Source organism: Rattus norvegicus, chromosome 5 (genome assembly GCF_021556685.1).
Source record: "Rattus norvegicus strain SHRSP/BbbUtx chromosome 5, alternate assembly SHRSP_T2T, whole genome shotgun sequence".
In the NCBI taxonomy this organism is placed as follows: domain Eukaryota; kingdom Metazoa; phylum Chordata; class Mammalia; order Rodentia; family Muridae; genus Rattus; species Rattus norvegicus.
This window is the reverse complement of record NC_141538.1, coordinates 148085961-148113689: the sequence shown is the minus strand read 5'-3', so window position 1 is coordinate 148113689 and position 27729 is coordinate 148085961. Positions and strand designations below refer to the sequence as shown.

Sequence of the window (27729 nt, the reverse complement as noted above, 5' to 3'; positions counted from 1 at the left end):
GGAGGAAGGTGTCAAAGAATTAAAAAAAACAAAACAAACAACTCACGGTGGGTGAAAGTGTAAGTCTGCAGTAGAGAGCTTGCTTCTACAGGGGAGGACTCTGCACAGAACAATGTAAGCGAAGCTGTCCTGCCCTTGTGAGCTGCCCCCTCCCAGAGAAGAGGCTGTGGATGTGTCGGGAGGATAGAAAAGAGTCCCAGACAGAGCTGAGCTGGGTGGGGAAAGGAACAGAGAGGGAGTCTGGGGCTGAGCGTGCAGCGTGTGGGAGGCAGGCAGGAGGCCGGCTTGATTAAGGAACTGAAAAAGCCAGGGTTGCTGAACACAGGAACTGAGGTGCTACTAGCAGGAAGGAAGCAAGCCAGGCAGGGACAGCCATGCAGGCAGGACCAGATCAAACACGCAATGCTCCCGAAAAGGTTAACGGTGTCTGTGTCTGTGTGCGTGTGTACGTGCATGTGCATGTGTCTGTGTCTGTGTCTGCATCTGTGTGTGTGTGTGCCATGTGTGTCTGTATGTGTATGTGTCTGTGTGTCTGTGTGTGGCTGTGTGTGTGTCTGCATCTCTGTGTGTGTGCCATGTGTGTCTGTATGTGTGTGTGTGTGTGTGTGTGTGTCTGTGCGTGTGCATGTGTGTGTCTGTGTGGGTATGTGTGTCCATGTCTACATGTCACTGCGTGTCTGTGTGCGTTTGTGTGTTTGTCTATATGTGGCTGTGTGTGTATGTGTATCTCTCTGTGTGTGGCTGTGTGTGTGTGTCTGAGTGTGTCTGTGTGTGTCTCTGTGTGTGTGTGTGTCTGTGTGGGTATGTGTGTATATGTGTGTGTCTCTGTGTGTGTCTCTGTGTCTATGTCTACATGTCTGTGTATAAAAGAGAACTAAAGAGTGGGAAGATGGGGCTGGAGAGATGGCTCAGCGGTTAAGAGCACCAATTGCCCTTCTAGAGGTCCTGAGTTCAAATCCCAGCAACCACATGGTGGCTCGCAACCATTTGTAATGGGATCCGATGCCCTCTTCTGGTGTGTCTGAAGACAGCTACAGTGTACTCATATATAATAAATAAATAAAATATATATAAAAAAAGAGAGTGGGAAGATGGTTTGTTGGGAAAGTGCTTCTCAAATGAGCAGGAGGATTTGAGTTCAGATCCCTGCCACTCACATAAAATATCAAGTACAGGGACACATGTCTAGTCCCCAGCTCTTGGGAGGCAGTGACAGGAGGATCCCTGGAAAGCCAGTCTAGTCAGTCTTAGAGCTCCAGGTTCAGGAAAACCATTGAGGAGGATATCCAATGCTGTCTGACCTGTGACAGACAGACAGACAGACAGACAGACAGACAGACACACACACACACACACACACAAGGGAGATTGAAATATAAATTCCGGTTTGCATTTTGAGTATTGTCCTAATTACTTTTATGTCAACTTGTCACAACCTAAAGTCATCTGAAAGGAGGAAACTTCAGTTGAAAAACAAAACCCTGGGGTTGGGGATTTAGCTCAGTGGTAGAGCACTTGCCTAGCAAGCACAAGGCCCTGGGTTCGGTCCCCAGCTCCGGAAAAAAAAAAAAAAAAAAAAAGAAAAACAAAACCCTGTGAGATCAGGTGACAGGCAAGCCCGTAGAGATTTTCTTAATTAGTAATTGTTGGTATTCAGACCTGGGTCAAACAGCTGTGGTGAATATTTAACATACCAAGGTGGACTGGCCTTCATGCTTTCCCAGGATCCCTCAGTCCCTACCTGGCATACCCTGCCCTCTACCCTGAACTTTCCAGTCCTGAGGCCTCCCCTTCCCCACTGGCTCTTTCCTCTATGATCCAGACATTTCCAGTCTCTCCTCCCTCTCTCTTCTCTCCCTTCTCTGCATTTTTTCTCTCCCAGCAAGGACAGGATCTTTCTCTTCCCCCTCTCCTGTGTCTTCCTCCCCATGGCAACCTTCTTGGCTTAGATGGGAACCAGCGAACTCATCTGAGAGCAACTTCCCAATAAATCTGCCTTTATATACTATAATCTGGCTCAAATTGGCTCACTTTACCAGTGAAAAAATAACTTATCAGTAGTTGGTGGGGAAGGGCCCAGCTCATTGTAAGTAGGGGCCATCCCTGGGCTGGTGGTCCTGGGTTCTATAAGAAGGCAGGCTGAGCAAGCCAGGGGAAGCAAACCAGTAAGCAGCAGCCTCCATGACCTCTGCATCAGCTCCTGCCTCCAGGTTCCTGCTTTGTTTCCCTCAGCAGACTGTGATTCAGGATATGTTACCCAAATGAACCTTTTCTTTCTCCAGTTGGCTGTGGTCATGGGGTTTCATTACAGTAAAAGTAACCCTGACTGAAACTTTTGTTGTAAGCCAGGTTTCTACTCTGCAGCCCAGGCTATCCTAGAATTTAAATTTAGGTCCAACCCCGTCTTAGCCTCCGAAGTGCTAGAATTACACGTGTGAGCTAAAAGGCCCAACTCCCAGACTTGCATTGTGAATTTAGTGTGCCGATTTCTGGGCTGAGAATAGTGAACAAAGTGTAAGGGTGGGAATTTTTAGATTTAGAGGCCAAATAATGTGTTCTCCGATAGAGGCAGCAGCAGCAGAGGCTGAGAAATCTGAGTGGGATTTTCCACACTGCGGGGTAAATGACAGGAGGATTTTTTTTTTTTTTTTTGGACAGGAGGACTTAAGAGTGCAGAGGCAGGGGGTTGGGGATTTAGCTCAGTGGTAGAGCGCTTGCCTAGCAAGCACAAGGCCCTGGGTTCGGTCCCCAGCTCCAAAAAAAAAAAAAAAAAAAAAAAAAGGGGAAAAAAAAAAGAGTGCAGAGGCAGGGCTGGGCAAGGTGGCTCAGGCCCTTGACGTCAGCACGTGGGAAGCAGAAGCTGGTTTAATGTAATTTATTACTGTCATGGTTAAAGACCATGTGTGCTTGTATGTCCACACAAGAGTAGTTGCCTGCTGAGGTTGGAAGGGCACATAAAATCCCGGTTGTGAACTGCCTGATGTGGGTGCTGGGAACGTCCTTCCTTCCCCTGGAACAGCCGTCCCCCTAGCCCTGCTTTATTATATTATGAGACCATCCACTAATGGTTCCATTAGCTAGTTAGCTTGCTTGACTGTTAGTTCATTTGAACCTTACTATGTAATCTTCGCTGGCCTGGAACTCAATATGTAGACCAGGCTGGCCTCCCAAATCACAGAGCTCTGCCTGCCTCAGTTTTCTGAGGACTGGGTAAAGGCATGTGCCACCACAACCAGCCCAAAGTTCCATATTTTAACATACATGAAAAAGAGAGGCCGGGCACAGTGGCACATGCCTTTGATCTCTTCTCTGATCCCAACGCCTCTGCCCATTGCCCCTTACCAAGGATGGCTTCCGTGAGGACTGGAGGGAGACAGACACGGAGCAGCCCCTGCAGTCTAGCTGGCTGAGCACTCTCTCTAGGTGAGACGCAGAAGCAGTCCTGGAAACAGGAAAAACTTCACAGTGAAAACTCCGTGAAGCTGTTGTTTGTGCCCTGAAAGAGTGCTACCAGTCACTGTAAGTGGCTTCCTCCCGGGGATGCTGAGATTGAAGAGCTCCTGAAACACCCATGATTCTGGGTTTGCAACTCAGAAGTCCGAGCTAGAGCTCTAAATTCCAAAGCTGAGAACTCTGGAAGGGAACCCGGGTTGGGACTAAGCTCTCCTGGGGGCAGAACTGGGACATACCCTGCTCCCACCCTACCTGGCAACTTCCCAAACACTTCCCTAGCTCCTAGACAGTGAAATGAATTAATTCAAGTCAAATTAGAGGAAGGGGAAGGGGAAGCAGAGTGAGGAGAAGGGGAGGGAAAAAGAACGGAAAGGGGAAGGGGGGAAGAAAGAGGGAGGAAAGGAAGGAAAGAGAGAGACCCAAGTGCCTGGATTATATAGAGGGGAGCTTCTGGGGGAGGGAAAGCCCAGCCCCTAGCTAGAGCGTTCAGGCAGAGGGCAGGCACAGCAGCCACGCCCTGTAACAGGTAGGGACTGAGGGATGCTGGGAGAACCTGGAGGCGAGTCCACCCTGGTAGGTAAAATATGTGCCTATGCTGCTCTTCCTGGGTCTGGATTCCAAGAGGTTGGTCTCCTCTCCCTTTGATTCCCACAGCTCTTTGTACACTTTTATCAAGACTGCCCCTGGGCCCCATCCTGCTACAGTGCTCAGAATGAACCCAGGGTCTTGAACATGGTGGGCAAGCTTTGGATTACTGGCCTATATCCCCCACCCTTTATTGCTGTTTTAGTCTTTCTTGTTATGTAGCTCAGGTGAGCCTGCAACTCACTATTGTAAACTTAGCTGCCCTCAAATTTTCAGTCCTCTTGTCTCAGCCTCCAGAGTGCTGAGGTCAGTCAATGTGAGCGCCCATGCTTGGCTTGGTTAACAAGCTGTCTCCTCTGTGACAACAGGGCTTCTCTTAATCAATGCCCACTTTCCACGTCCCTTGCCATGTCTCATGCCACGGATTTGGCACCAAGTAGGCATTTCATTTCCAGACTGAACAGTGGAACTCCTTGCTTGGAAGAGAAACTCTCCTTGCTGAAATGAAGGGGAAGTATGGAGACAAAGATGCCCCCACCACCAGGAAGATCACGGAGGTCAAACACCGCAAGCCTCACCCTCACATTAGGAACCCAAGAGAAAGGGTAAGTCTGCAGGGCAAAGGCACTAGATAAATGTTTACAGTAGCACTAACAATGGCTTTGATGATCACCTGTCAAACAGCTCCTAATTCCCGGGCTCCACCCCATCCCCCCATCCCCTCCACCCCCCTGCTGTGTGCTTTACTGACACTGACTCTTTGAACCCCGGAGCCCTCAGATGGGTATTGTTAGTATCTGTTTGATGAAAGAGGAGGGGGCAGAAGGAAGTTAAATAGCAGGCAGATTCACCCAGCAGGTAAACAGCTCTGAGGAGCTGCACTGGGAGGGAACAGGATAGAAAGGAAACAAAACACCCTGGCTTTTTGGAATTTCCCCACCTCCAAAACAAGGTGTAGTTAAAAACCGGTGAAAAGGATAGAGACCTGAGGCCATGCCTCTCGGGTCCGTAGCAGCCGGAAGCACCTTGAAAGCCTCACTAGGCCCTACGGGTGTAGGAGTAAGCGTTGGGTATTGTACTGTGGCTGTGATAAACATCATAGCCAAGGCAACTTAGGGGAGGAAGGGGTTTTTTAACGGTTCTTTTGGGTTTCAGAGGGATAAGAGTCTATTACTATCATGGTCAGGAAGTGTGCTGAGGTGGTAGGAACAGCCGAGAGAATTCACAGAGAATTCCAGGCACAAGGCAGACCGTGAGCCAGAAACTGAATGAGTCCTTTAAACTCTCAAAGCCCCCCTCCAGTGACACACTTCCTCAAACGGGGCACACCACCTAAGCCTCTCTAAACAGCAGCACCGACTGGAGACCATGCATTCAAATGTCTGAGACTGTAGGGGACAGAGTATTCAAGCCACCACAGCTGGGTTTGCACTACTTTGCCTTTTCTTTTCTTTTCAGGAGGTGGTTAACCCTCGGCTGAACCTGTGGAAGTCCAGACTGCTTTGCTTCAGGGGAGGGAGTCTGCTTCCCTGCTGAGGAAAACCCCGCATCGGCCCCGCCCCTAGGACAACATCGGCCTCCACAATTAAGCTGCTCAGAGGTTTAAGTCTGTGTTCTCACTAGGAAAAAGACCTCACGCTCCCCCTGCTCCCAATTCTACTGTCAAACGAATAAAGATATGGCGTCAACCTGGACTGCCGCTTGGTTGTTCTTTAACTGTAAAATAAAGGGTATTGCATGATGTTCTGATATGCAATGAAGAGCGGTGCCAGTCTTGAAAACCCACAGAAAGCACCTCTCAGCTCCTTCCCAGCCACATCTTTATCAAAGTGTTATCAGCCTCAGTTCAAGATTCCTCTATCTGGGCATCTCATTACAGAGCAAGGACAAGCCAGCCAGCTGAAACTCCACCACCCAAGCAGGATTTTCATGGATGGAGGCGCACGGGAATTGCAGGGGACCTATAAATCCTCCTCTCCCTGTCCCCTCCTCTGGAATTTGCTCTCTCAACCTACTTACCTATTCCTCTGCTCTGAAATTGGATTACTCCCAGCCCTGACAGCGAGTCTCACATTTCATCCCTGCACACTTATTCCCACACCCTCCCTCCGGGAACTTACCCTCCCCTGATTAGAACCCACCTTCCGCTCTCAACTCCAGTAGCACTTCATTTTCACCCACATTTTGGCGCTTGTCATGTTACATTATTCATCACAATTATCAGAATCCATTCTTCGAGAAGGGAACACTCACTCTATTTTATGGAATAAGATGTTGCCTGAGTCTAGGACCACAAATAAAAGCCAATTAAGGGGCTGGAGAGATGGCTCAGTGGTTAAGAGCACCGACTGCTCTTCCAGAGGTCCTGAGTTCAAATCCCAGCAACCACATGGTGGCTCACAACCATCTGTAATGGGATCCGACGCCCTCTTCTGGTGTGTCTGAAGACAGCTACAGTGTACTCATTTACAAAATAAATAAATAAATCTTTTAAAAAAAAAGCCAATTAAGAGTCTTACACGTTCCAAAGGTGCCCCAAATATATACACAGAATTAGAATAAAAAAGTAGATTTTAGAGGCTGGAGAGGCCTTCGAGACAGTGGCACACGATTTAATCCCAGCACTCGGGAGGCAGGGGCAGGCAGATCTATGAGTTCAAGGCCAGCCTGGTCTTCAGAGAATTCTAGGATAGCCAAGGCTACACAGAGAATTCCTGTCTTGAAAAGCAAACAAATAAACAAAATAAAACAAGAACAAACCACCTTCTGTTCCTGCAGAAACTCAAGATCAATTCCCAGAACTCACATAGGGCATCTTACAAACTCCGTAAGTCTAGTTCCAGGGTCTCCTACTCTGTCTTCCAGCTTCTGTGGGCACTGTATTTATGTGCACATACCTACACACACACACACATGCACACATGCTTAAAAACAAAAAATTCAGGACTGGAGAGATGGCTCAGTGATTAAGAGCACTGACTGCTCTTCCAGAGGTCCTGAGTTCAAATCCCAGCAATCACATGGTGGCTCACAACCATCTGTAATGGGATCTGATGCTCTAGACCAATCTGGGAATCTGGTCTAGATTGCAAGTTCCAGGCAGGCCAGGTAGGGCTACAGAGTGAGATCCTGTCCAAAAAAAAAAAAAAAAATTGCAGTCAAGACGTAAGCATGAATGTTACAGGGTCTTATAAGGAAAATGCCTGTCTGGATATAGAAACAGACAATAAATGGCACCAAGACGATGTGAACTCCAGTTTTCTCTCTGCTGTACTAGGGACAGCATCTAGGGCCTCACACATTCAAGCATTCTACCGCTGAGCTGTATTTCCAGTCCCTCTTTGCTTCACTTTCCTACGGGGGATTTATTGGCTAGATGGTCAAGGAGACCTCAGAGAGCCAAAACCACAGCCTGACTAGTGAGAACATTAAGAAGTAGCATCGTAGGGGCTGGGGATTTAGCTCAGTGGTAGAGCGCTTACCTAGGAAGCGCAAGGCCCTGGGTTCGGTCCCCAGCTCCGAAAAAAAAAAAAAAAAAAAGAACCAAAAAAAAAAAAAAAAAAAAAAAAGAAGTAGCATCGTGCTCAATGGCAAATCTTCCATGAAAGGACCAACTGGTCATGGAAGACGGTACTTGCCATAGGTCGTCCATCAGTGTCATGAAAACATTCATGGGATTGGAGAGACAGCTCAGTGCTAAAGAGGACTTGCCACTCTCACAGAGAACAGAAGTTCAGATCCTAGCACCCACATTGGGTGGCTCACAAATGCTGTGACCCTAGCCCCAAGGAACCAGAGGCCCCCTTCTGGACGCTACAGGTCCTGTGCATACACATGTACATGCACACAGGCACACAATAAAATGATTTTTGAGATGGGGTCCATGAAGACTTGGCTGGCTTGGAACTCGGCAATGTAGATCAGGTTGGCCTTAAACTCAGATATCTGCCTGGCTCTGCCCCTGCAATCCTGAGACTAAAGGTGTGTATCACAAACCTAAGCTGAAATCTTTTAAAAAGAAAAATAAAGTTCATGCAGAACAAAATATACTAGGGTCTTCACACAGTACAATTCTACGGTGTTTTCTTTTTAGGTTTTGCTTGGCTCTAAGAAACTCTAAGATCTAATATAAAAAGGAATTAGACCAGTCATCAAGCAAGACAAGAATAAGGGTCCCTTATACTGTGGTGGTGTAGTAATGGTGGTTTGGATAGGAATGGCCCTCATAGACTCATGGAGTGGTACTATTAGGTGTGGCTTGTTGGAGTAGGCGTGGCCCTGTTGGGGATGGGCTTTGAGGTTTCAGATGCTCAAGCCAGGTCCAGTGGTTCCCTCTCTTTCTGCTATGATGTTAATGGACTAAACCTCTAAACCATAGGCCAGCCCAAATTAAATGTTTTGTTTTTTTTTTTTTTTTATAAGCATTGCCACAGTCTGTCACAGTGCCTCTTCACAGTAATAGAAACCCGAAGACGAGTGACTATGATGGTTAGAGGGTGAAGAGAGATCCTCAGAGTAAATGATTCGGGTAGAGGAATTCGGGGTTCCCTAGAAGTCAGGGGGTGACTCATGCTCATAATCCCAGCACCCAAGAAACAGAGGCAGGAAGGCAAGTTCATGGCCAGGATGGTTTTGAAGTGAGATTGTCTCAAAAAGCAAAACAGGATGAATTCCTTTTTCTAGTATGCACTTTGGATAGCTCACAATCTCCTGTAAGTCCAGCTCCAGGGGTCCTAATGATGATGTCCTCTTCTGGTTTCATTGGTACCAGCACACGTGTCGACTCACACAGGCAGACAGACAGACAGACACACAGCTACACAGACACTGTCTGAAGGCAGGGACAATGTACTCACATACATAAAATAAATAGATCCATCTTTAAAAAAAAAAGAAGTCAAGATCATCTTTGGCTACATAGTGGCCAGTCTGGGACAAATGAAGCCCTGTTCAGAAAAAAAGGGTGTGATAATTTGTAATAAATCTTTGTGGGGCTGGGGATTTAGCTCAGTGGTAGAGCGCTTACCTAGGAAGCGCAAGGCCCTGGGTTCTGTCCCCAGCTCCGAAAAAAAGAACCAAAAAAAAAAAAAAAAAAAAAAAAAAAAAAGAAAAATCTTTGTGTGGGGAAGTCTCCCCTCCTGTGGTAAAAGTTCCTGTTAGAACTTCCCGGGGAAAGAACTGATGACAATTGAGTTCTTATTGAAAGCTCTGTCTTTGGGCAGGTTAGGGAAATTCAGAAAACTTTAACCTGATGGCCTATTGGTAATCAATATATCAAGGCGAAATATTTGGGGATGGCCTTTTTTCAATGCTTTCTCTGGGTAGCTTTAATGAGTGGTTCAAACACAAATGTTAGAGACAAGTAGTTAGGTGACTAAAACAGAGATAAAATTTATAAATTTACATTTTAGAGATCTTTTTCAGGTGGCTGTGGTGGCATATCCTAGCACTCTAGGGGCAGAGGCAGAGGGAGAGGGGCAGAGGGGCAGAGAGAGAGAGACAGAGAGGGGCAGAGGGGGATAGGCTGGTCTGGTCTCCAAATAAAGTTCCAGGCTAGCCAGGGCTACATACATAGTAAGAACCCTGAACAAGAGCTAAACGAATCCAAACTAAAAAGAAACAAACAAACAAAAAAAAACAAACAAAAACAAAAACAAAAACCAAAAAAAAAAACCCCACCAACCTTTTAAGTCACTTGACATCTTAAAAACTATGTTAATAGATTTTTTTTAAAGATCTATTTATTTATTTATTATCTATGAGTACACTGTAGCTGTCTTCAGACACACCAGAAGAGGGCATCAGATCCCATTACAGATGGTTGTGAGCCACCATGTGGTTGCTGGGAATTGAACTCAGGTCCTCTGGAAGAGCAGTCGGTGCCCTTAACCACTGAGCCATCTCTCCAGCCCTGTTAATAGATATTTTTTAAAGTTTTGCTTAGATCTTAATTTTTTGTCTGTGCACATGTGTGTATTGTTCCATGGCACACACGCATAGATCAGGGGACAGCTTTTGAGAGTCAGTTTTCTCCTCCCAGCATGTGGTCTTGGAGATTGACTCAGATCATCAGGCCTGACAACAGTCTAAGCAGCTTAGCCATCTTGACGTCTCTGCCTCAGACTGTTCATGGGAGAGATTTGGGCTCCATCTGCATACATCACCCCAGGATGAAGGGAATACCCTGGAGACTGTGAGGTATTAGAGCAGTAGTGTCTGTCTCATGGTGATTTGTGTCCTGTTGTTCCAGCATTCTGAAGATTAAGACTGAATTGCTGTGAGTTGAAAGCTACCCTGGGGTTTCAGAGTGAGTCCTGGGACAGCCAGGACTCTACGGTGAAAATGTTAAGGGAAGAAAACGCGTTTGTCTTTTTGAGAGAGGGCAATAGGATCCGTAGTGAAAGACTAGCATTCATACCAGTAGTAGGAGCTCTGAGAACTAGACAGCCAACATGGTCTAAGACTGGGCCCGTACTCACTGTTTTACAGAATAAACGGAAGGTGGCAACAGAATGCTTCAGTCTAACCCGTGCTAGGACTGTGTGTATGCCAGCGACCTGAGAAGCTTCTTAGTTTGCTTTTGGGGGACAGGGTGTCCCTTCGATATCCTAGGTGGCCTGGAGCTGTGTATGTAGGCCAGACTTGTCTCAAACTTGAGGTAATTCTGTGGCTCTCCCTCCTCAGAACACTATGAAGGATAACCACCTCATTCCCTTAGTAGGGGTAGACGTGAAGGCCACTATGTGCATGTAGAGGTCAAAACTTGGGAGAATTGGTTCTCTCCTATTTTGGGCCAGGGGATAGAACTCAGGTTGATGATAGTTTTTCCCCCAATGAACTAAGTCAATTCAAGACGAATTAAAAAAATAAAAAAGGCATGTTTATTTGGGAATGGGCTCCCAGGCGAGACCACCAGCCTCAGAGTACCGGAATAAATCAGGGGCAGACTATGGCTGGTAAGTTTTCAATAAGAGTGTAGGCAATAAAAATGATGTGTCTACCACAGGCTGGGCTGGGGTCATCAAGGGAGAGGGAGAGATTTGGGTAGCTGGTGACTTCAGATGAGGTGGATTAGGACAGTCAAGAATTCGGGACTGGGTTTTTTGGCGCCTTTTTCTGTTCTGAGGCTTTCTAAGTGGGCGGGGTTGGAGGGAGAGAGAGAGAAAATTGGAATTTACTGGGGGTAGGGGAGCTGGGGACTCCAACCAAACAGGTGACAAACAGTATTGCCAGTTGTTCTGGCCCCAAATGTATCTTTTAATAATTCTCTCACCAAATTTGAACCTGCTCTAATAGAAATCTTGGTGTCTGACTTCCTGGATGCTCTACTTGGGAATGGAGGGAGCCCTTTTTTTCCGTTGTTTGCGTCTCTGACTGACCCCTTCTGAGTTTCAGTTCTGCAATACATAGCATTTAGTCTTCTATTTCCCATTCCTGGCTTCCCTTTCTCACACCCACCCGGGGTCAGCCTCTCCCAGCATCCCCATCTTCCCATCCCGTTCGCGCAGTCTTTCCCTCTCTTTCGGCCTCGCTTTGCTCTAATCCTCGCGTTCCCCTCTCTCCAGAAGCGTTCCTTTCATTTCCTTGCTGGAGAGGCGGCCCCCGAACCACACAGCAGCACCGTTCCCCCGGGACCTCCCCAGGCTCGGCCGTTGAAGGAGGCGTGGCCCACGAATAACAGGTCTCCTGCCGCACACTCCGCGGGCCCGAGCGCAGACAAAGACATTCCACGGCGCCCGCCCCCTCCGCGCACTCCGCCCGAGGGAGGGGGAGGGGAGACACGTGTACCGCTAGCGCCGGGTCACGTGGAAAAGGAAAAGAAACGAACGAAGGCGGCCGGCGTCTGCGCAGGCGCAATAAACTCGGAGCCTGAGTGGGGAGGCTACGTCTTCAGTCGGCGCAGGCGTCGTGGCCCAACTGGGGACTTTGTTCTCCGCGGAGAAACTCAAGGGCGGTGCCGGTAGGCGCCTGCGCACGCGCGCCGCCTCATTTCCGGTGCTCTCTCGCTGGGTCGCTCGGGTCGGCTTCGGTCGCTGTCGCTCCCGTTCTTCCACCCCCGCCAACCGCCGCTCGGGCCTCAGCGCCGTCGCGTCGCTTCCTCGCTCGCTCGCCACACATCATTCCTGATGCAGCGCCGGGACGACCCTGCCGCGCGCCTCACCCGGTCCTCGGGCCGCAGCTGCTCCAAGGACCCGTCAGGTGCCCACCCCTCGGTGCGTCTGACCCCGTCTCGGCCGTCGCCGCTTCCTCACCGGTCCCGGGGAGGCGGAGGTGGGCCCAGAGGAGGCGCTCGGGCCTCGCCCGCTACGCAGCCGCCGCCGCTGCTGCCTCCCTCTAATCCGGGTCCCGACGCGACTGTGGTGGGTTCCGCGCCGACCCCGCTACTGCCCCCGTCAGCCACAGCCGCGGCCAAGATGGAGCCGGAGAATAAGTACCTGCCTGAACTCATGGCTGAGAAGGACTCGCTCGACCCGTCCTTCACTCACGCCATGCAGCTGCTGTCCGTAGGTAAGCGGGTCTTGGCGTACTTTGGGGTCTCCCGGTACCGGCGGTGGGTGGCCGCCGCTTTGTTCTTGCTCCCGCCCCCTCGGAGCCCAGGCATCGAGAGTGCTCATCTCGACCTAGCCTTAGAGATTCTGCACCCTCAGTCCCACCCCGGATCAGGGTATAAGGGGAGGTTTCGGAACCGCGGTCGAGGCCCGAAGAGGACTCGCGATCTCCGAGCGCGGAGAGGTTGATGGATAGTACCGTGCTCCCGCCCCCTTCTCCTCCGGTAGTAGTTGCCCCGCGCGCCAAGGACCAGCTCTTACCAGAAATGAACCTACTTCTCCCAGCTTTCCCAAAGAGAAAACAATTTGGGGAGGCGGGGTCGCGGGTGGTGGAGAGTGCCTTGACCTGGGTTGTAAAGGTAAAAACTGCCGGAATGCCGGTCCCGCGCGGCGCCTCTACGGAGCGGTGCTGCGGGATTTAGCGGGAACTCGGGTTTAAGTTCATCAGAGGTCGGGGCGACCAGAGAATCCCGGAGCTTGAGGTTTTCTCAAGCAAAGTTTTCCGTTTCGGCCTGTCGAATAAGAATTGCTACAGACCCGGATGGTTTTCTCTCCTTTATTTTAAAATGTGTTTTTGAAGTTATGCAAATGGGGAAATGATGGAGGTAAGGGACGGCAGGTTCTTTTGCGGGAGATGAACGAGAAATTAGTCTTTTTGTTTTAGTTCTTGCTTGAGTAGAGATAGTTTAAGAATGGTAGCCTTTGTTCTCTGCTTGTAGACTAGTGAGCCCTCTTCTCTTGACTTGAGCGACTTAGACATTTTTCTTATTCAAACCGCCTATTGGACCCTCACTTGTAGTTAGACATGGTTTTTAGTAAGTATTTTTTTATGATATCTAAATTTTAGATATCACAGTCTGTCTCACTGATTGAATAGTTGGAGTTTTGTGGGGCAGATGGAACCTTGTTACCAGACAAAAACTGGAGAGGTTGAGCGGATTCAGAAACCCACTCTTGACCTGGTAACTGTCCTGGACCTTGGTAACACTTGACCAAGACACCCCATGGAGAGTCTAACCTCTCAGTCCAAGCCAATAGAAAGCGTCTGCTTTTAGACCCCAACCCACTCCAAAATATATATTCGACCCTATCCACGAGGAATAAAGTTATTTCATCAAAGACCGTCTGAGAGATTGACAGACTCTGGCCAGAATGGTACTGTGGACAGGTCATTGTGAAAATACCATTATCTAATGGAGAGGTGGATCAGCGGTTAATAGCACTTTCTGCTCTTCCACAGGGGTTCAGTTCCCAGCGCCCACATCAGGTGGCTCTCAGACACCTGTAACTTCAGCACTGGGGGACTGATGTTCTCTTTTGTCCTACAGAGGCACTCAAAATACAAATCCGAAAAGAAATAAAAGGAAAATACCATTTTCCTTCATCTGTTCTCTGTCTCCCAGCGTTGTTGAAGGGGCTTTACCGTTTGTACAATGCAAAAAGGTCGTGGATGGACAATGACTTTAAAGACCTGCTTTTCTTTCCAGTCAAATGGAAAAATAAGTGAGGACCTTTGAAGCACAGTAAACCAAACTTGTGGTCAGTAAATAGAAACATCAATTGTTTGCATTTCAGCTCAGGACCTTCATTCTGTAACACGCAGGTTCTTATGTTTTTGTTCTTTTGTTCTGACAACTTAGTTACTGTAAGGATTTTTAACCCCCCCCCCTTTTTTTTTTAAATGAGGCAGGTCTCAAGTAGCTGAGGCTGGGTATTTACATATATCTACATTTATATATAGCCCTTTGTGACCCGGAACTTGTGGTCCTTTTCCTCCAGGGTTTGGGAGGTGTGCCCCACCACATTCAGTTTGTGCAGTGCCTAGGATCAGGCTTAGTACTCTACTAACTTATCTACATTTTCAGGCCATTATCTTTTATATTTTTTTATACCGGCTTGCAAATAGCAAACACCTGTGTTTGATTGACTTTGATAAGTGCCTGCCGACTGAAGAATATCACTATGAAAGGTTGACTTGGTAGTCTTATTTTTATTTCCTCAAATCTTTATAACCTGTCAGGTTAATTGCTAAAGAGTTATATCAGGTCGAAGATGTTAACTTTGGAAACTGACTGTTAACTAGTTACTTGGTCCTGAGAAACTAACTCTGCAGTGTCATCTGTGCAGTGGTGAGTGTGAGATCTAGGTTGTGTGTAAAATCAGCCAGTTACCTCTGACCTGTACTCACCAAACAAAATGTCACCATCGTTTTCTTCTGCTTATAAATTCCTATATACACAGGGCATAGTTTGGCCTTTCTGACTTCAAGTGCAGGTGATCATTCTTTTTTCAACAGGGTTTTTTTTTTTTTTTTAAATATTGTTTTTTTTTTTTTTTTTTTTTTTTTTTTGGTTCTTTTTTTCGGAGCTGGGGACCGAACCCAGGGCCTTGCGCTTCCTAGGTAAGCGCTCTACCACTGAGCTAAATCCCCAGCCCCTTAAATATTGTTTTTAAATGTTTCTTTTAGCTCTGCAGTCACAGGTTTAACTTCAGTGTGGTTACTAAGAGAAAACACTTTAATTTTTAAAGTTGGGTCTTTTTTGCTTTTGCCTTATTTATATTTTTAAATTTTTCTTTATTAATTTCTATGTGCATGGGTATTTTGCCTGTATGTCTGACTGTGAGGTTTTCAGATCCCCTGGGTGTGGAGTTAATAGACCACTGTGAGCTACCATCTGGGTGCTGGGAATTGAACCCAGGTCCTTTGGAAGAACAGCCAGTGCTCTTAACTGCTGAGCCATCTTCCAGGCCCCAGTTTTTATTTTTGTTGTTTTTTATTGTTTTGGTTTTTTGTTTGTTTTTGAGCTAGGGTCTAACTATGTAGACTAGGCTGTCCTCAAACTTAGAGCTACCTGCCTCTGGATGGCTGAGAAGACAATCCTATTACCAGTACAGATGAGGAGATAAAAGGCAAACATGATAGTTGACTAAACAACAAAATTAGCAACATCAACAGGACTTACAGTCAATCTACATTTGGTTCACACACTTAACTCCTTTTTCCCTCCAATAGCTAAAAGGTTCTTCCTTGCTCCCTCATTATACACTGCCTGCCAAAAATGGAATTTTAAAAAGACAACCCATTTGGTTGGAATAAGAAAGGTATGGGGATGGGGAAGTCTGGAGTGCTAGTAAGGGAACTGAGGATGAAGAAGCTGAGATTCAGATACTGAGAGCGGTGCCCAACACAGCCTTTTCTATGCATCCTTGTCCATTCCCTACAAAGTGCATGAGACGCAGACCATGGTTTCTGTTACCACCACACTGCCCAGTTTTATTTTGTATTTATTATTTTCTGGTGTGCTATGTACTGTGTGTGCATGTGCAAGGTCTCTCTACGTAGTGCTGGCTGTCCTGAAACTCATTAAACTCACAAAGTGCCTGCCTTTGTGTCTTGTTGGGGATTAGCCACCATGTCCAGCTGTAATTACGTATCTGTTGAGTATCTCCGTGGTTAGACTGTAGATCCACCATGTAACGGGATCTGTCTGCTTTCTCACCACTGTTTTTTCTGTCCTAGAAGGTGCGTCTCAGAGTGGCTTTGCACTCTGTTAAGCCTTACCTTGATGGGAAAATATAGAATTCTAAGGAGTGTGGGCTATCTGTATGTATTTTATTTTATTTTATTTTTTTTTTTTAAAAGATTTATTTTATTATATATAAGTACACTGTAGCTGTCTTCAGATACACCAGAAGAGGGCATCGGATCTCTTTACAGATGGTTGTGAGCCACCATGTGGTTGCTGGGAATTGAACTCATGACCTCTGGAAGAACAGTTGGGTGTTCTTAACCACTGAGCCATCTCTCCAGCCCGTATTTTATTTTTGAGAAGGAATGTAGAGTTTGAACGTAGATTCATTGCTGTAGGCCAGATTGGTGTTCAGCTGCAGTGATATAGTACAGATATATCACTGTATATATATAGTGATATAGCCATGCTAGACTTTTTGAGACAGGAAATTTATATAAAAATGCTAGTCTGTTAAGTGTTCTTTACAGATAGGAAAGTAGACATTGAAAATGACTCAAATAGTGAACATTTTGAGTAGAATAAAAGTCATCAGAAGATCTTTATGCAAATCAGATTTGTGTGCCATATCCTCAGAGAGGAGGGAGACTAAAGCTATAGAGAAGACTTTTTCATTAGCCTGTTTTTTGCATTTTGTAAACTGACTCCAACTAGATTTAGCTTTTTGTTTTGAAGGCCTGGAATGTAGTTCTGTTCTAGAAGGCTTGTTTGACATGTACAAGAGCCTACGCTGTCTTCAGCATAGGGAAGGATTTCAGGGGAGATTTTTGTCTTGGTAAGTTGAATATAAAGTAGCAGATAGGAAGACACTGAAGACCAAGAAGTACGGCTGAGACCATGCATTAGGAGGAGTTTCCATACATTGCTGGTAGTTGGCACAATGACTGGATAACTGTTTGACATTTCATTTGAAAGCAGAACATTCAAATTCTTTAAAGCTCAGCAACAAAATTGGACTTGTTAGTACAGGCCTGTAATCCCAGGTGCTCAGGAGGCCAAGGCAAACAAATTTCAAGTTCAAGGTGTGCTAGAGCTGCAGAGTACAGGGCCAGCTTGGGAATTTAGTGAGACCTTGTCTCAAAATGAAAATGGAAAAATGGAACTGTGTATAGTTCAGTGGTAAACTGCTTGCCCAGCATGGCTGTGTCTCACAGTGGAGCCCTAGCTAGCCTAGAACTAACTGTAAACCAGTTTGGTCTCATGGTCACAGAGATACTCTTATCTCTGCCTCTGAGTACTGGGATTAAAGGCATGTGTGTGGGGTTGGGGATTTAGCTCAGTGGTAGAGCACTTGCCTAGCAAGCACAAGGCCCTGGGTTCGGTCCCCAGCTCCGAAAAAAAAGAATTAAAAAAAAAAAAAAAGAAAAAAAGGCATGTGTGCTACCATGCTCTGTGATAGTGCTATTTAGCTTGGGCTGGCCTTCAAATGGTGGATTTAATGCTCTCAGTCTCTTGATTGACCCTCGCATTCTTGAAAAAAACAAAACAGTGAGGATGGACAACAGATTGAAGGTAACTGGTGATTAGGGAAGAAAGTGATGACTAAGCCTATAACGAGGTTAGCATGGGGATGAAAGATGGGTCAGCATTTAAGAGCACTTACTCTTTTTACATGGGGCTTCGGTTTAGTTCACAGCATTCCACATTTCAGCTCTTAACTGCCTGTAACTGTAGTTCTAGAGGATCTGATTAATACCTTCTTCTGGTCTCTCTGAATACCAGGCATGCATTAGGTATATATACACACAGACAGGCAGAATGTGGCTGGAGAGGTATCTGGGCAATTAAGCACTCTTCCAAAGGACTCATATGGTGTAAGCATTCATATGGTGGCTCATAGCTGTTTGTAATCCAGTCTCAGGGAATCTGATACTCTCTACTGACGGACACTGTCAACAGGCTGTGCATATATGTGCACTCTTGCAAAACACCCATACACATAAGGTAAAACATTTTGAAAAAAAAAGAATATGCATAAACAAAGATTTTTCTTTATATTAATTTAAAAACAAAATTCCCTTTTAAAGTCATTCCCTAAAGAAAGGATTTGGGAAGCCATGATAAATAGGCCATAATAGGAGGGTTTTATCTATGAGAATTGAACCTCTATGCAAGGATTCCAAACTCCAGCTTTGGGAGAGCCAGTACCCACATTTTCTTCGTTGTTGTGGTTTTTTGTTTTGTTTTGTTTTTTGTTGTTTTGTTTTGTTTTTAAGATTTATTTATTTTATGTATGTGAGTATACTGTAGCTCTCTACTCTCTTCAGACACACCAGAAGAGGGCATCAGGTCTCATTACAGATGGTGGTGAGCCACCATGTGGTTGCTGGGAATTGAACTCAGGATTTCTGGAAGAGCAGTCAGTGCTCTTAACTGCTGAGCCATCTCTCCAGCCCTCTTTTTTTTTTTTTTTTTTTTTTTTTTTTGGTTCTTTTTTTCGGAGCTGGGAACTGAACCCAGGGCCTTGCACTTCCTAGGCAAGCGCTCTACCACTGAGCTAAATCCCCAACCCCCTCTTTTTTGTTTTTGATGACAGGTTTTCTCTGTGTAACCCTGGCTGTCCTAGAACATGTAGACCAAACTGCCCTCAAACCCAAGAGCTCAGTCTGACTCTGCCTCCTGAGTGCTGGGATTAAAGGCCATTTTCTCTGTTCTTAGCCAATATTGTAACATGTTGTGACTTTGTATATTTGGGGTAGGGGGTAGCCTGTAGCTTTTTCCCAAATTCTTGATGGGGGTCCATGACCTCACCCCCTCCCCAAAGAAAAGGTCAAGAACATAATATGCTGCTAGGTGTTCGTACTTGAAACAGTTTGGTAAGTAAAAATCCTGGGGTGGGGTTCTTTTACTCAAAGATCATTGTCTTAGCTTTTCAAAAGATGACACTAACAGAAAAGGTGTAGAGGCTGGAAATAATACACGATGAGGGAAGTTTCTCTCACAGGAGGCCTCTGAAGTGCTATGATCACAGGCATGTGCCACCTACCTTATTTGGTTTAGCCTTATCCATGGGAAGCTTCCTTTTCAAATGAATGAGGACGTTTCTCTTCAAGGATTGCAGTTATTTTGTTGATTGTAGAATTCCAGAAATTAATAACAGCAGAAGAGATGCTATGGTTAAAAGTATGAGCCAAGTGTACCTGGGGTCTAGAGGATGACATATTTCATTCTTTGGAACAGATTTGCTAAGCTTGTCTTGAGCAAAAAGAAAAAAATCTTAACTGTTTTGTTTTATAATTAGCTCTTAAATATTAAGAAATTTAAGTAATGTATATAGTAGTCTCTTAATCATTGCAGTTATTTTTACATATATACACAAAAAATTTGTTTTGGTGATACTGAGGATTAAACCCAGTGCCTTTGTATGAATGCTAAAGAAGAGTTCTACCGGGGCTGGGGATTTAGCTCAGTGGTAGAGCGCTTACCTAGGAAGCGCAAGGCCCTGGGCTCGGTCCCCCAGGTCCCCCAGCTCCGAAAAAAAGAACCAAAAAAAAAAAAAAAAAAGAAGAGTTCTACCTTTAAACCCTAATCTCAGCTCTCTCTCCCTTTTTTTTTCAGTTTTGTTTTTCTTTCTTTCTTTTTTTTTTCTTTCTTTTTTTTTTTTTTTTTTTTTTTTTTTTTGGTTCTTTTTTTCAGAGCTGGGGACCAAACCCAGGGCCTTGCGCTTCCTAGGTAAGCGCTCTACCACTGAGCTAAATCCCCAGCCCCCAGTTTTGTTTTTCTTTTCTTTCTTTCTTTTTTTTTTTTTAAAAGATTTATTTATTTCATGTATGTGGGTATACTATACTATCACCGTCTTCAGACACACCAGAAGAGGGCATCAAGATCTCATTACAGATGGTTGTGAGCCACCATGTGGTTGCTGGGAATTGAACTCAAGACCTCTGGAAGAATAGCTAGTGCTCTTAACTGCTGAGCAGTCTCTCTAGCTCGTTTGTTTGTTTTTCAAGACAAGATTTCTCTGTGTAGCCTGGCTGGCCTGAAGCTGGCTCTGTAGATCAGGTTGGCCTGAAACTGGCTCTGTAGACTAGGCTGGCCTGGAATTCAGATCCACCAAAGACAGGCATTGCCACAGCTCTGTTGAGCTTTATTTTATTTTTTTATTTATTTTTTTTTTTTGGTTCTTTTTTTTTTTTTTTTTTTCGGAGCTGGGGACCGAACCCAGGGCCTTGCGCTTCCTAGGTAAGCGCTCTACCACTGAGCTAAATCCCCAGCCCCCTTTTTTTTTTTTCTTCTTTTTCTTTTCTTTTTTTTCCGGAGCTGGGGACCGAACCCAGGGGAGACCCCCCCCCCCTTAAACAAACAACAACCCTATTCTTTGCTCTGAGATTCAATAAATGGTTCTCATTTTTGGTAGTTTACAGGGAGACAGAAAGGAGGAAAATTAGTAAAGGTTAAAAAAAAGCCATAAGCTTTTAATTCCACTATGTTAAAAGCAATGAGTTGGTGCGATTGATCTGTTAGTTTGGTGGCAAATTCTGTAACATTTCTGAATTCTGGTTTCTTTGCCCACTAAATGGGGATAGTGTTGGTTAAAATTAATAATCCAAGACTGCTAAATCAAAGATGCCAGATAAATAAGAGAGATTATAATTGCCATGCTGACAAACAGATGGGTCACATCTCTGAGTTGTTTATACCTTAGCTTTTCTTGCTTTGGCTCTTGGGACATCCAAGGTCTTCAGAGGCCCGGGCAAACATCATTTGAGGGAGTCAGTCTTAGAAATGTTGTTTAGAAAGTGCTTTTGCCTGAGGGTAAGACAATGTCTTTAGTTGTTGATCGGTTAGTTCTCTCTCTTTCTCTCTCTCTCTCTCTCTCTCTCTCTCTCTCTCTCAACAAGTTCTTGATGTAGCTCAGGCTGGCTTTGAACTCACAGAAGTCCTTTTGAGTGCACGTGTTACCATATTTGGTTAGGGCTATCCATGGGAAGCTTTCTTTTCAAATTATTTTCTTTTAAAGGGAACAAAAACTGTATGCTTAGCTGGTATACAATTCACAATATAGACTGCTTGCCTTTGCTTCCCAAGTACAGGAATTAAGAGTTTGTGCCCCCCACACCAGGCATAAATTGTAGTTTGTAAAACTTCATAATAGTTAGCATTTCATTGCTTAAGTGTCCTCTGTCCTCCACTAAGAGACCATATGACAGATGTGAGACTTGAAGTTAGAAAATATCTAGTGTTTTGTTACTATTAATTTGTTTTTTATGTATATGACAATGTCTACATGTATACATGTACATTGTATATTTGGGTGCTCACGGAAGCCAAAAGGAAGCATCTGAGTCCCCTGGAACTGGAGTTAAGGATGGCTGTGAGCTGCCAAGTGGGTCCTGGGAACTGAACCAGTGTACTATACAAGAGCAGTGAATGCTCTTAACCATTGAGCCATGTCTCCAGCCCCGAGCTTAGTTTAGTCTGTTTTCTGGTACTTTAGCAGCTTGTGACCTAGAAGTAATTAACCTCTGCAATTTTTAAATTCCCAGTTAGCAACTATAGTGAGTTGTTTTTAAGGGGAAATTAGGTAATATTTGCTATGGTATTGAATAAATGTTCGGTTCTACTTCTAAATATTGAAGATGACCCTTGTCATCTTGCCTGAAGATGACCCTTGTCATGTTTCTATTTCTACTTTTGCTTTCTTAACTGTTCTGACTCCTTTGCATGTATGTAAAGGTCAGTGTCTGTTGTTTTTCTTAATTCTTCTCTACTCTGTTTATTTTATTTTGTTACCTTTTTTTTTTAAGCTTTATTTATTATATGAGTACACTGTTGTTGTCCTCAGACACACCAGGAGAGGGCATCAGATCTCATTACAGATGGTTGTGAGCCACCATGTGGTTGCTTACAATCGAACTCAGGACCTCTGGAAGAGTAGTCGGTGCTTTAGCCATTGAGCCATCTCTCCAGCCCAAATGTGTTTCCCAGGCTGGCCTCCAACTCGTGATCCTCCTGCCTCTGCCTCCTTCAGCACCACAACTGGCAGTACCTTATTTCTTAAGAGAGAGTCTTAAGAGGTTGGGGATTTAGCTCAGTGGTAGAGCGCTTGCTCCCCAGCTCCGGGGGGGGGGGGGGGGGGGGGAAGAGTTCAAGAGAGAGTCTTTCTCTCAACCTGGAGCTCACTGATTTAGACTGCTGGTCAGCAAGCCCAAGGATCCCCCCTGCCTCTACAACTGCAGAGTCTGGATTATAGGTAGCATGTGCTACCTCACTTATCATAGTGCTGCTGCTGCTGCTGCTGCTGCTGCTGGGATTGAATTCATATTGTCATCTTTGTGCAGCAAATGCAGATGACTGAGACATCTCCCCAGTTGTACTAAAGAGTAATTCTTTGACATAGGGAGGCCCTACATTTATGTAAACAAACCTTCCTACCATCAGTTTTGCAATCCAGTTAAAAACTTAAGGGCCTTAACTACATCTCAGAAGTTAAATACAGACGAGCCCTGTACTTAAGAGAGATGTAAGCAGGATGATCAAGAGTTCCATCCACCTTTGAAACTGCAAATTCAGAGTATATTGGTTCTGATGATTGTGTCTGTGGCCTTGGTGGTTATGATGGTTTTAAGGGGGGAGCCTTATCTCTGGGCTTGTTATTGTATATGCTGTATATAGCATTATTGTGTCAGACTTCAGAAGAGAGTTTTCCTTTAAATATATGAATGTGTGTTTGTCTGCTTGTGTTTATTTAGCTGGAGAGGGCAGAAGAGGGCATTAGATTCTCCTTAAACTGGAGTAATAGATTGTTGTGAACTGCCATGTGGGTGCTGAGAAAGAATCTTGTGGGTCCTCTACAAGAGTGGCAAGTGCTCTTAACCACAGAGCTATCAATCACTCCAGCCTTCTCTGTTATTTTTTGTAATTACCGTGTTGTATTTTCTTGTTTTGGTATAGATAGTAATTATGTATTATGTATTACCCACATACCAAGAAATAAACTTTGATCTTGAATATATGTTACTTTGTCTTTTTAGGTGGTTGGGTTTTGGTTTTGTTATTTATTTTAGAAAAGGTCCCATTTATCTCAGGCTATCCTCAAACTTTGTGATCCTCCTGATTGGTTCCTGAGTGCTGGGACCACAGTCAGACACCTCATTCTTTATAGGTTAATTTTGCTAACATTTGTGAAAACAAATATGCAGAAGTTAAATAATTTTCTAAGTTGATCACAACTAATGTGTGATAGAGCAAGAACTCTTTCATACTCTTAAGGACTAGATTAAACCACTTGCCATAGTGAAATGGTAATGTATGTCTGTTATCATACTTAAACAGTAATTCTCGTTTTTTATTGAGAAACATCTTTCATCTGGCCTGGTGAAACAATGGGAATGGAGAGACAGTTGAATTAGTTGTGATCAATTAGTTGGAAATAGCTACTGTACCCAGCTCAGCCTTTATAAATAAATTTTTTTTTGTTTTATTTTAGTTTCAATTTTTGTGCTTGCCCATGCCCATAGAGTCCAGAAGACTGTTTTGGATCCTGGAGCAGCCATAGTGAAGGTTGAAAGTCACTCTGCCATGAGTACTGAACTGATCTCAAGATTTCTGGAAGAGCAGTGTGGCTTCCTAATGTCTGAGGCATCTCTTAGTCCTCTTTGTATTTTTTTTTCTTGTTAAAGATTTTGATTTATCCTAATTTTTAAAAATTTTTCCTACTTTACTGCATTAATTTATATAAATGCATACATATATACTTTTTTTTAAATTTTGTTTTGTTTTTTCTCCTGTCGACAGGGTTTCTCTGTAGCCCTGGATGTCCTAAAACCTGCTCTGTAAACCAGGTTGGCCGGGAGATTTGCCTGCCTTTGCTTCCTAAGTTCTGGGAACAAAGGTGTGCACCACCAATGCTTGGCCAGTACATGTTCTCGTAAGGCAAGAAACATGTAAACGAGTGGTGTAGACACTTCTGGTGAGAGTGGGAAACAGGATTCAGGTCCCATAGTGAACTTCCTACAGCTTTGGGAGCCTCATCCAGTCTATCTAAAATTAGCACATTTTGTCTGAACTGTTTGGTTTTTCCACAGCACTTCACAATAATGCTTTAAGCAGTCTTGCCAGATGACTTTATAAGTACAGAAATTAAGTTCTGTTTCTCTTATTCAGAAATTGAGAAGATTCAGAAGGGAGAGTCAAAAAAAGATGACGAGGAGAATTATTTGGACTTATTTTCTCATAAGAACATGAAGCTGAAAGAGCGGGTACTGATCCCTGTCAAGCAGTATCCAAAGGTAATGGGAAGGGGGCTCACTTCTGAGTTGATGTTGTAGGCTGATATGCTGTTGGCTGTGATGGGATGGGATGGCCATGCATCCACCTGTAAAGCTTCCTGGTGCTTGAGGTACCTGTTTCTGGGAGTTCAAATAGCAAAGTCCATAACTTATAACGTAATTATAGTGAAGGGAATAGATACTTTAGTAATCAAGAATAATTTTTTTCTTATGTTTTGTTCAGGCTCTAGGCCTCAAGTAAAAATCTGGATCCCTTTATCAAAAGATTGAGCTAGAATTTATCTTATGTATAAGTGCCTGCATGTGTATTGTATGTGCACCATGTACATGCCTTGTGCTAAAGGAAGCCAGAAGAGTATATTAGATGTCCCTGGAACTAGGGTTACAGGTGGTTGTGAGTTGCTCTGTGGGTGCTGGGAACAGAATCCAAATCTTTTGAAAAAGCAACAGATAATAGCCATGAGCCATTTTTCTGCCTGTGACTCAGAATTTAAATCAAATAAAATATAACATATCCTCAAATCAAATGAAGTTAATTTTATTTTTATTTAATGCATATGAATAGTTTGCATGTATGTCCATGTAACATGTGTGATTAGTTTCTGAGGAAGGCAGAAGAGGGTATGGGATGCATTGGAATTGGAAGCACAGATGGTTATAAACTACCATGTAGTTGCCAAGAGCCTAACCTGGTTCTTCTTGTAGAGCAGCAAGTGTTCTTAACCCCTGAGCCATCTCCAGTCTCCTAAGAACTAGCTTTTTTTAAAGATTTATTTATTTATTATATATAAGTACACTGTAGCTGTCTTCAGATACACCAGAAGAGGGCATCGGATCTCTTTACAGATGGTTGTGAGCCATCATGTGGTTGCTGGGAATTGAACTCATGACCTCTGAAAGAGCAGTTGGGTGCTCTTAACCGCTGAGCCATCTCTCCAGCCCCCAAGAACTAGCTTTTTTAAAGAAGCGGCTGCTGCCAGACAATGGTGGCACAAGGCAGGCAGAACTCTGTTCAAGGCCAATCTGGTCTACAGAATGAGTTCCAGGACAGCCTCTGGTACACAGAGAAACTCTGCCTTCAAAAACCAAACCAAAAAAAAACCCAAAAAACCCAAGTAAAAAAGTAGATTCTTTTGGTTTTGAAAAATGGCTCGGGGTTGGGGATTTAGCTCAGTGGTAGAGCGCTTGCCTAGGAAGCGCAAGGCCCTGGGTTCGGTCCCCAACTCCGAAAAAAAGAACCACCAAAAAAAAAAAAAAAAAAATGGCTCAATGGGTAAAAGTTCTTGTCACCACACCTGAAGACCTAAATTTGATTTCCAGAACCCATATGGTAGGAAAGAACCAACATCCTGACCACCTGTGTGGCTTACCTGATTGGTGCTCCATTCTGGTGCACTCCACACCCTCTTGTAAATAAATGTAAATTTTTTTTTTCTTTTTCTTTTTTTTTTTTTTCCGGAGCTGGGGACAGAACCCAGGGCCTTGCGCTTGCTAGGCAAGCGCTCTACCACTGAGCTAAATCCCCAACCCCATAAATGTAAATTTTTTAAAAATGTTTATCTTCTTTCTTTTTAAAGGAAAGTAGCTAGATTTTAGTTTACCATACATGCTACCATGAGGTAGGTATATTTGTTCTGCTGAATCAGAAGTAGGAAGCCTGAGTATGATCACTAATAAAAAGAGTTTATGCATGTTATATGTTTATGTAACAGTATTAATAGTTGCAGTAAGTTGTGGAAAGAGTACAAGACTTTATCAGGAAATCTAAACTCAGGGATAGGAACTATCACTTCTAGTTATATAATTAAAGCTAATCACTAATTATTAAATACTAGGTATACTATATCTTGAGTAAAATTGGGATCTCATACATAAAAAGATTCTTTATAGGGTTGTTGAAGATCAAATGGCATGTTACATATATTTACATTTTTATAGAGGCATGTGTATTAGAATTCTATTTTTTAATTTTCTGACAGTTCAATTTTGTGGGGAAGATTCTTGGACCACAAGGAAATACAATCAAAAGACTCCAGGAAGAGACTGGTGCAAAGATCTCTGTCTTGGGGAAGGGTTCGATGAGAGACAAAGCCAAGGTACGTTCAAATGAATGCCTTCTAGTTGTCCAGTGCCTGATACGGATGCTATGCAAGCAAACATTGGGAGGTTTATTTGGGAGCTGTTGAGATACAGTGTCCCACTGTGTATCCAGGCTGGCCTGGAACTTGCTGTAAAGACCAGGCTGGTATCAAAGATCTGCCTGCCTCTGCCTCCCATGTGCTAGGGTTAAAGACATGCACCACTGTGCCCCACCCCCACAGCATACAATGACTGATGCAAGCTTTCATTGCATGTTAGTACTCACTGGCACTGTTGGAAAGAGCCTAGGATATGTCCTAATGGTTCCCTTCCCCCTTTTAATGTGTTTATTTTATGTATATGGTTGTTTTGTGTGCATTTACATCTACACACCAGAAGAGAGCATCAGATCCCACAGGGCTACAGTTATAGACAGAAGCCATCATGAGGGTTCTGGGAATTGAACTCAGTGCTATTTACCATTAAGCTATCTGTCTCTCCAGCATTTTTGTTTCTGTTTTGTTTTTTTGTTTTTTTCTTTTGACTGCATTATGATATTATGGTATAATTAAGTAGCATTGTTGGCGTTGGTAAGACTGCCTCTTGAAATTTGAAATGAGAACTTAGTAAACTTAACCATATGGAAGACATTAAGGTTTATTTATTTATTATATATGAGTACACTGTAGCTGTCCTCAGACACACACCAGAAGAGGGCATCGGGTTCCATTACAAATGGTTGTGAGCCACCATGTGGTTGCTGGGAATTGAACTCAGGACCTCTGGAAGAGCAGTCAGTGCTCCTAACCACTGAGCCATCTCTCCAGCCCCAATGGAAGACATTAAAATGTGAGTAGTGCACCTTTTTTCCCAGTGACAGGGAATACGTGTTCAATGCTGGTGAGTTTGGGGTTAGATCATTTGAAATCTAGCCAACAGGAATGTAAGACCTACTAAAATGATAGATTCCAAAGTTAAACATGACTTATCCTGACAAAGAAAACCTATTTAAGGGTTTTTATTTTTTATTTTCCATTCCACAGCACTCTACCCAGTGTGCAATCAATTGACAAGAAACTTTTAGCACATGTAATAGTTTACCCTTAGATAAGACTTAACTGATAAATCTAGAAAAATATTTTTTCCTTTTTTTTTTTTTGAGCTGGGGACTGAACCCAGGGCCTTGCGCTTGCTAGGCTAGTGCCTTACCACTGAGCTAAATCCCCAACCCCTAGAAAAATATTTTTGAGGGCCTAACTTTTAGGTAGTTTAATTGATAGGTCTTATTTTCCTCATCTTTTT

At 44.2% G+C, this 27729-nt stretch overlaps 1 protein-coding gene and 2 long non-coding RNA genes across 5 annotated transcripts in view; 2 read left to right on the top strand and 1 right to left on the bottom strand.

Annotated features, from left to right (window-relative positions):
* The first annotated feature begins 287 nt into the window (after positions 1-287).
* On the top strand, positions 288-5728 carry LOC148006063 (uncharacterized). The gene is made up of 3 exons (XR_015621153.1): positions 288-416; positions 4494-4643; positions 5497-5728. It is a non-coding gene; the product is annotated as an uncharacterized LOC148006063 (long non-coding RNA).
* A 6298-nt stretch (positions 5729-12026) lies between these two features.
* The window catches only part of Khdrbs1 (KH RNA binding domain containing, signal transduction associated 1), a 37347-nt gene continuing 21644 nt past the window's right edge, over positions 12027-27729 (top strand). For 2 of the 3 annotated variants that reach the window (XR_015687477.1, XR_015687478.1), the window contains exons 1-3: positions 12027-12546; positions 24224-24348; positions 26328-26444. Coding sequence is in view for 1 of the 3 variants with exons in the window: in NM_130405.2 (NP_569089.1) it covers positions 12165-12546; positions 24224-24348; positions 26328-26444 (624 nt within the window). In the remaining 2 variants the exon portion in view is untranslated. 3 annotated transcript variants of the gene reach the window in all.
* On the bottom strand, positions 12075-19591 carry LOC148006062 (uncharacterized). The gene is made up of 2 exons (XR_015621152.1): positions 18628-19591; positions 12075-14255 (listed from the first exon to the last, which is right to left on the bottom strand). It is a non-coding gene; the product is annotated as an uncharacterized LOC148006062 (long non-coding RNA).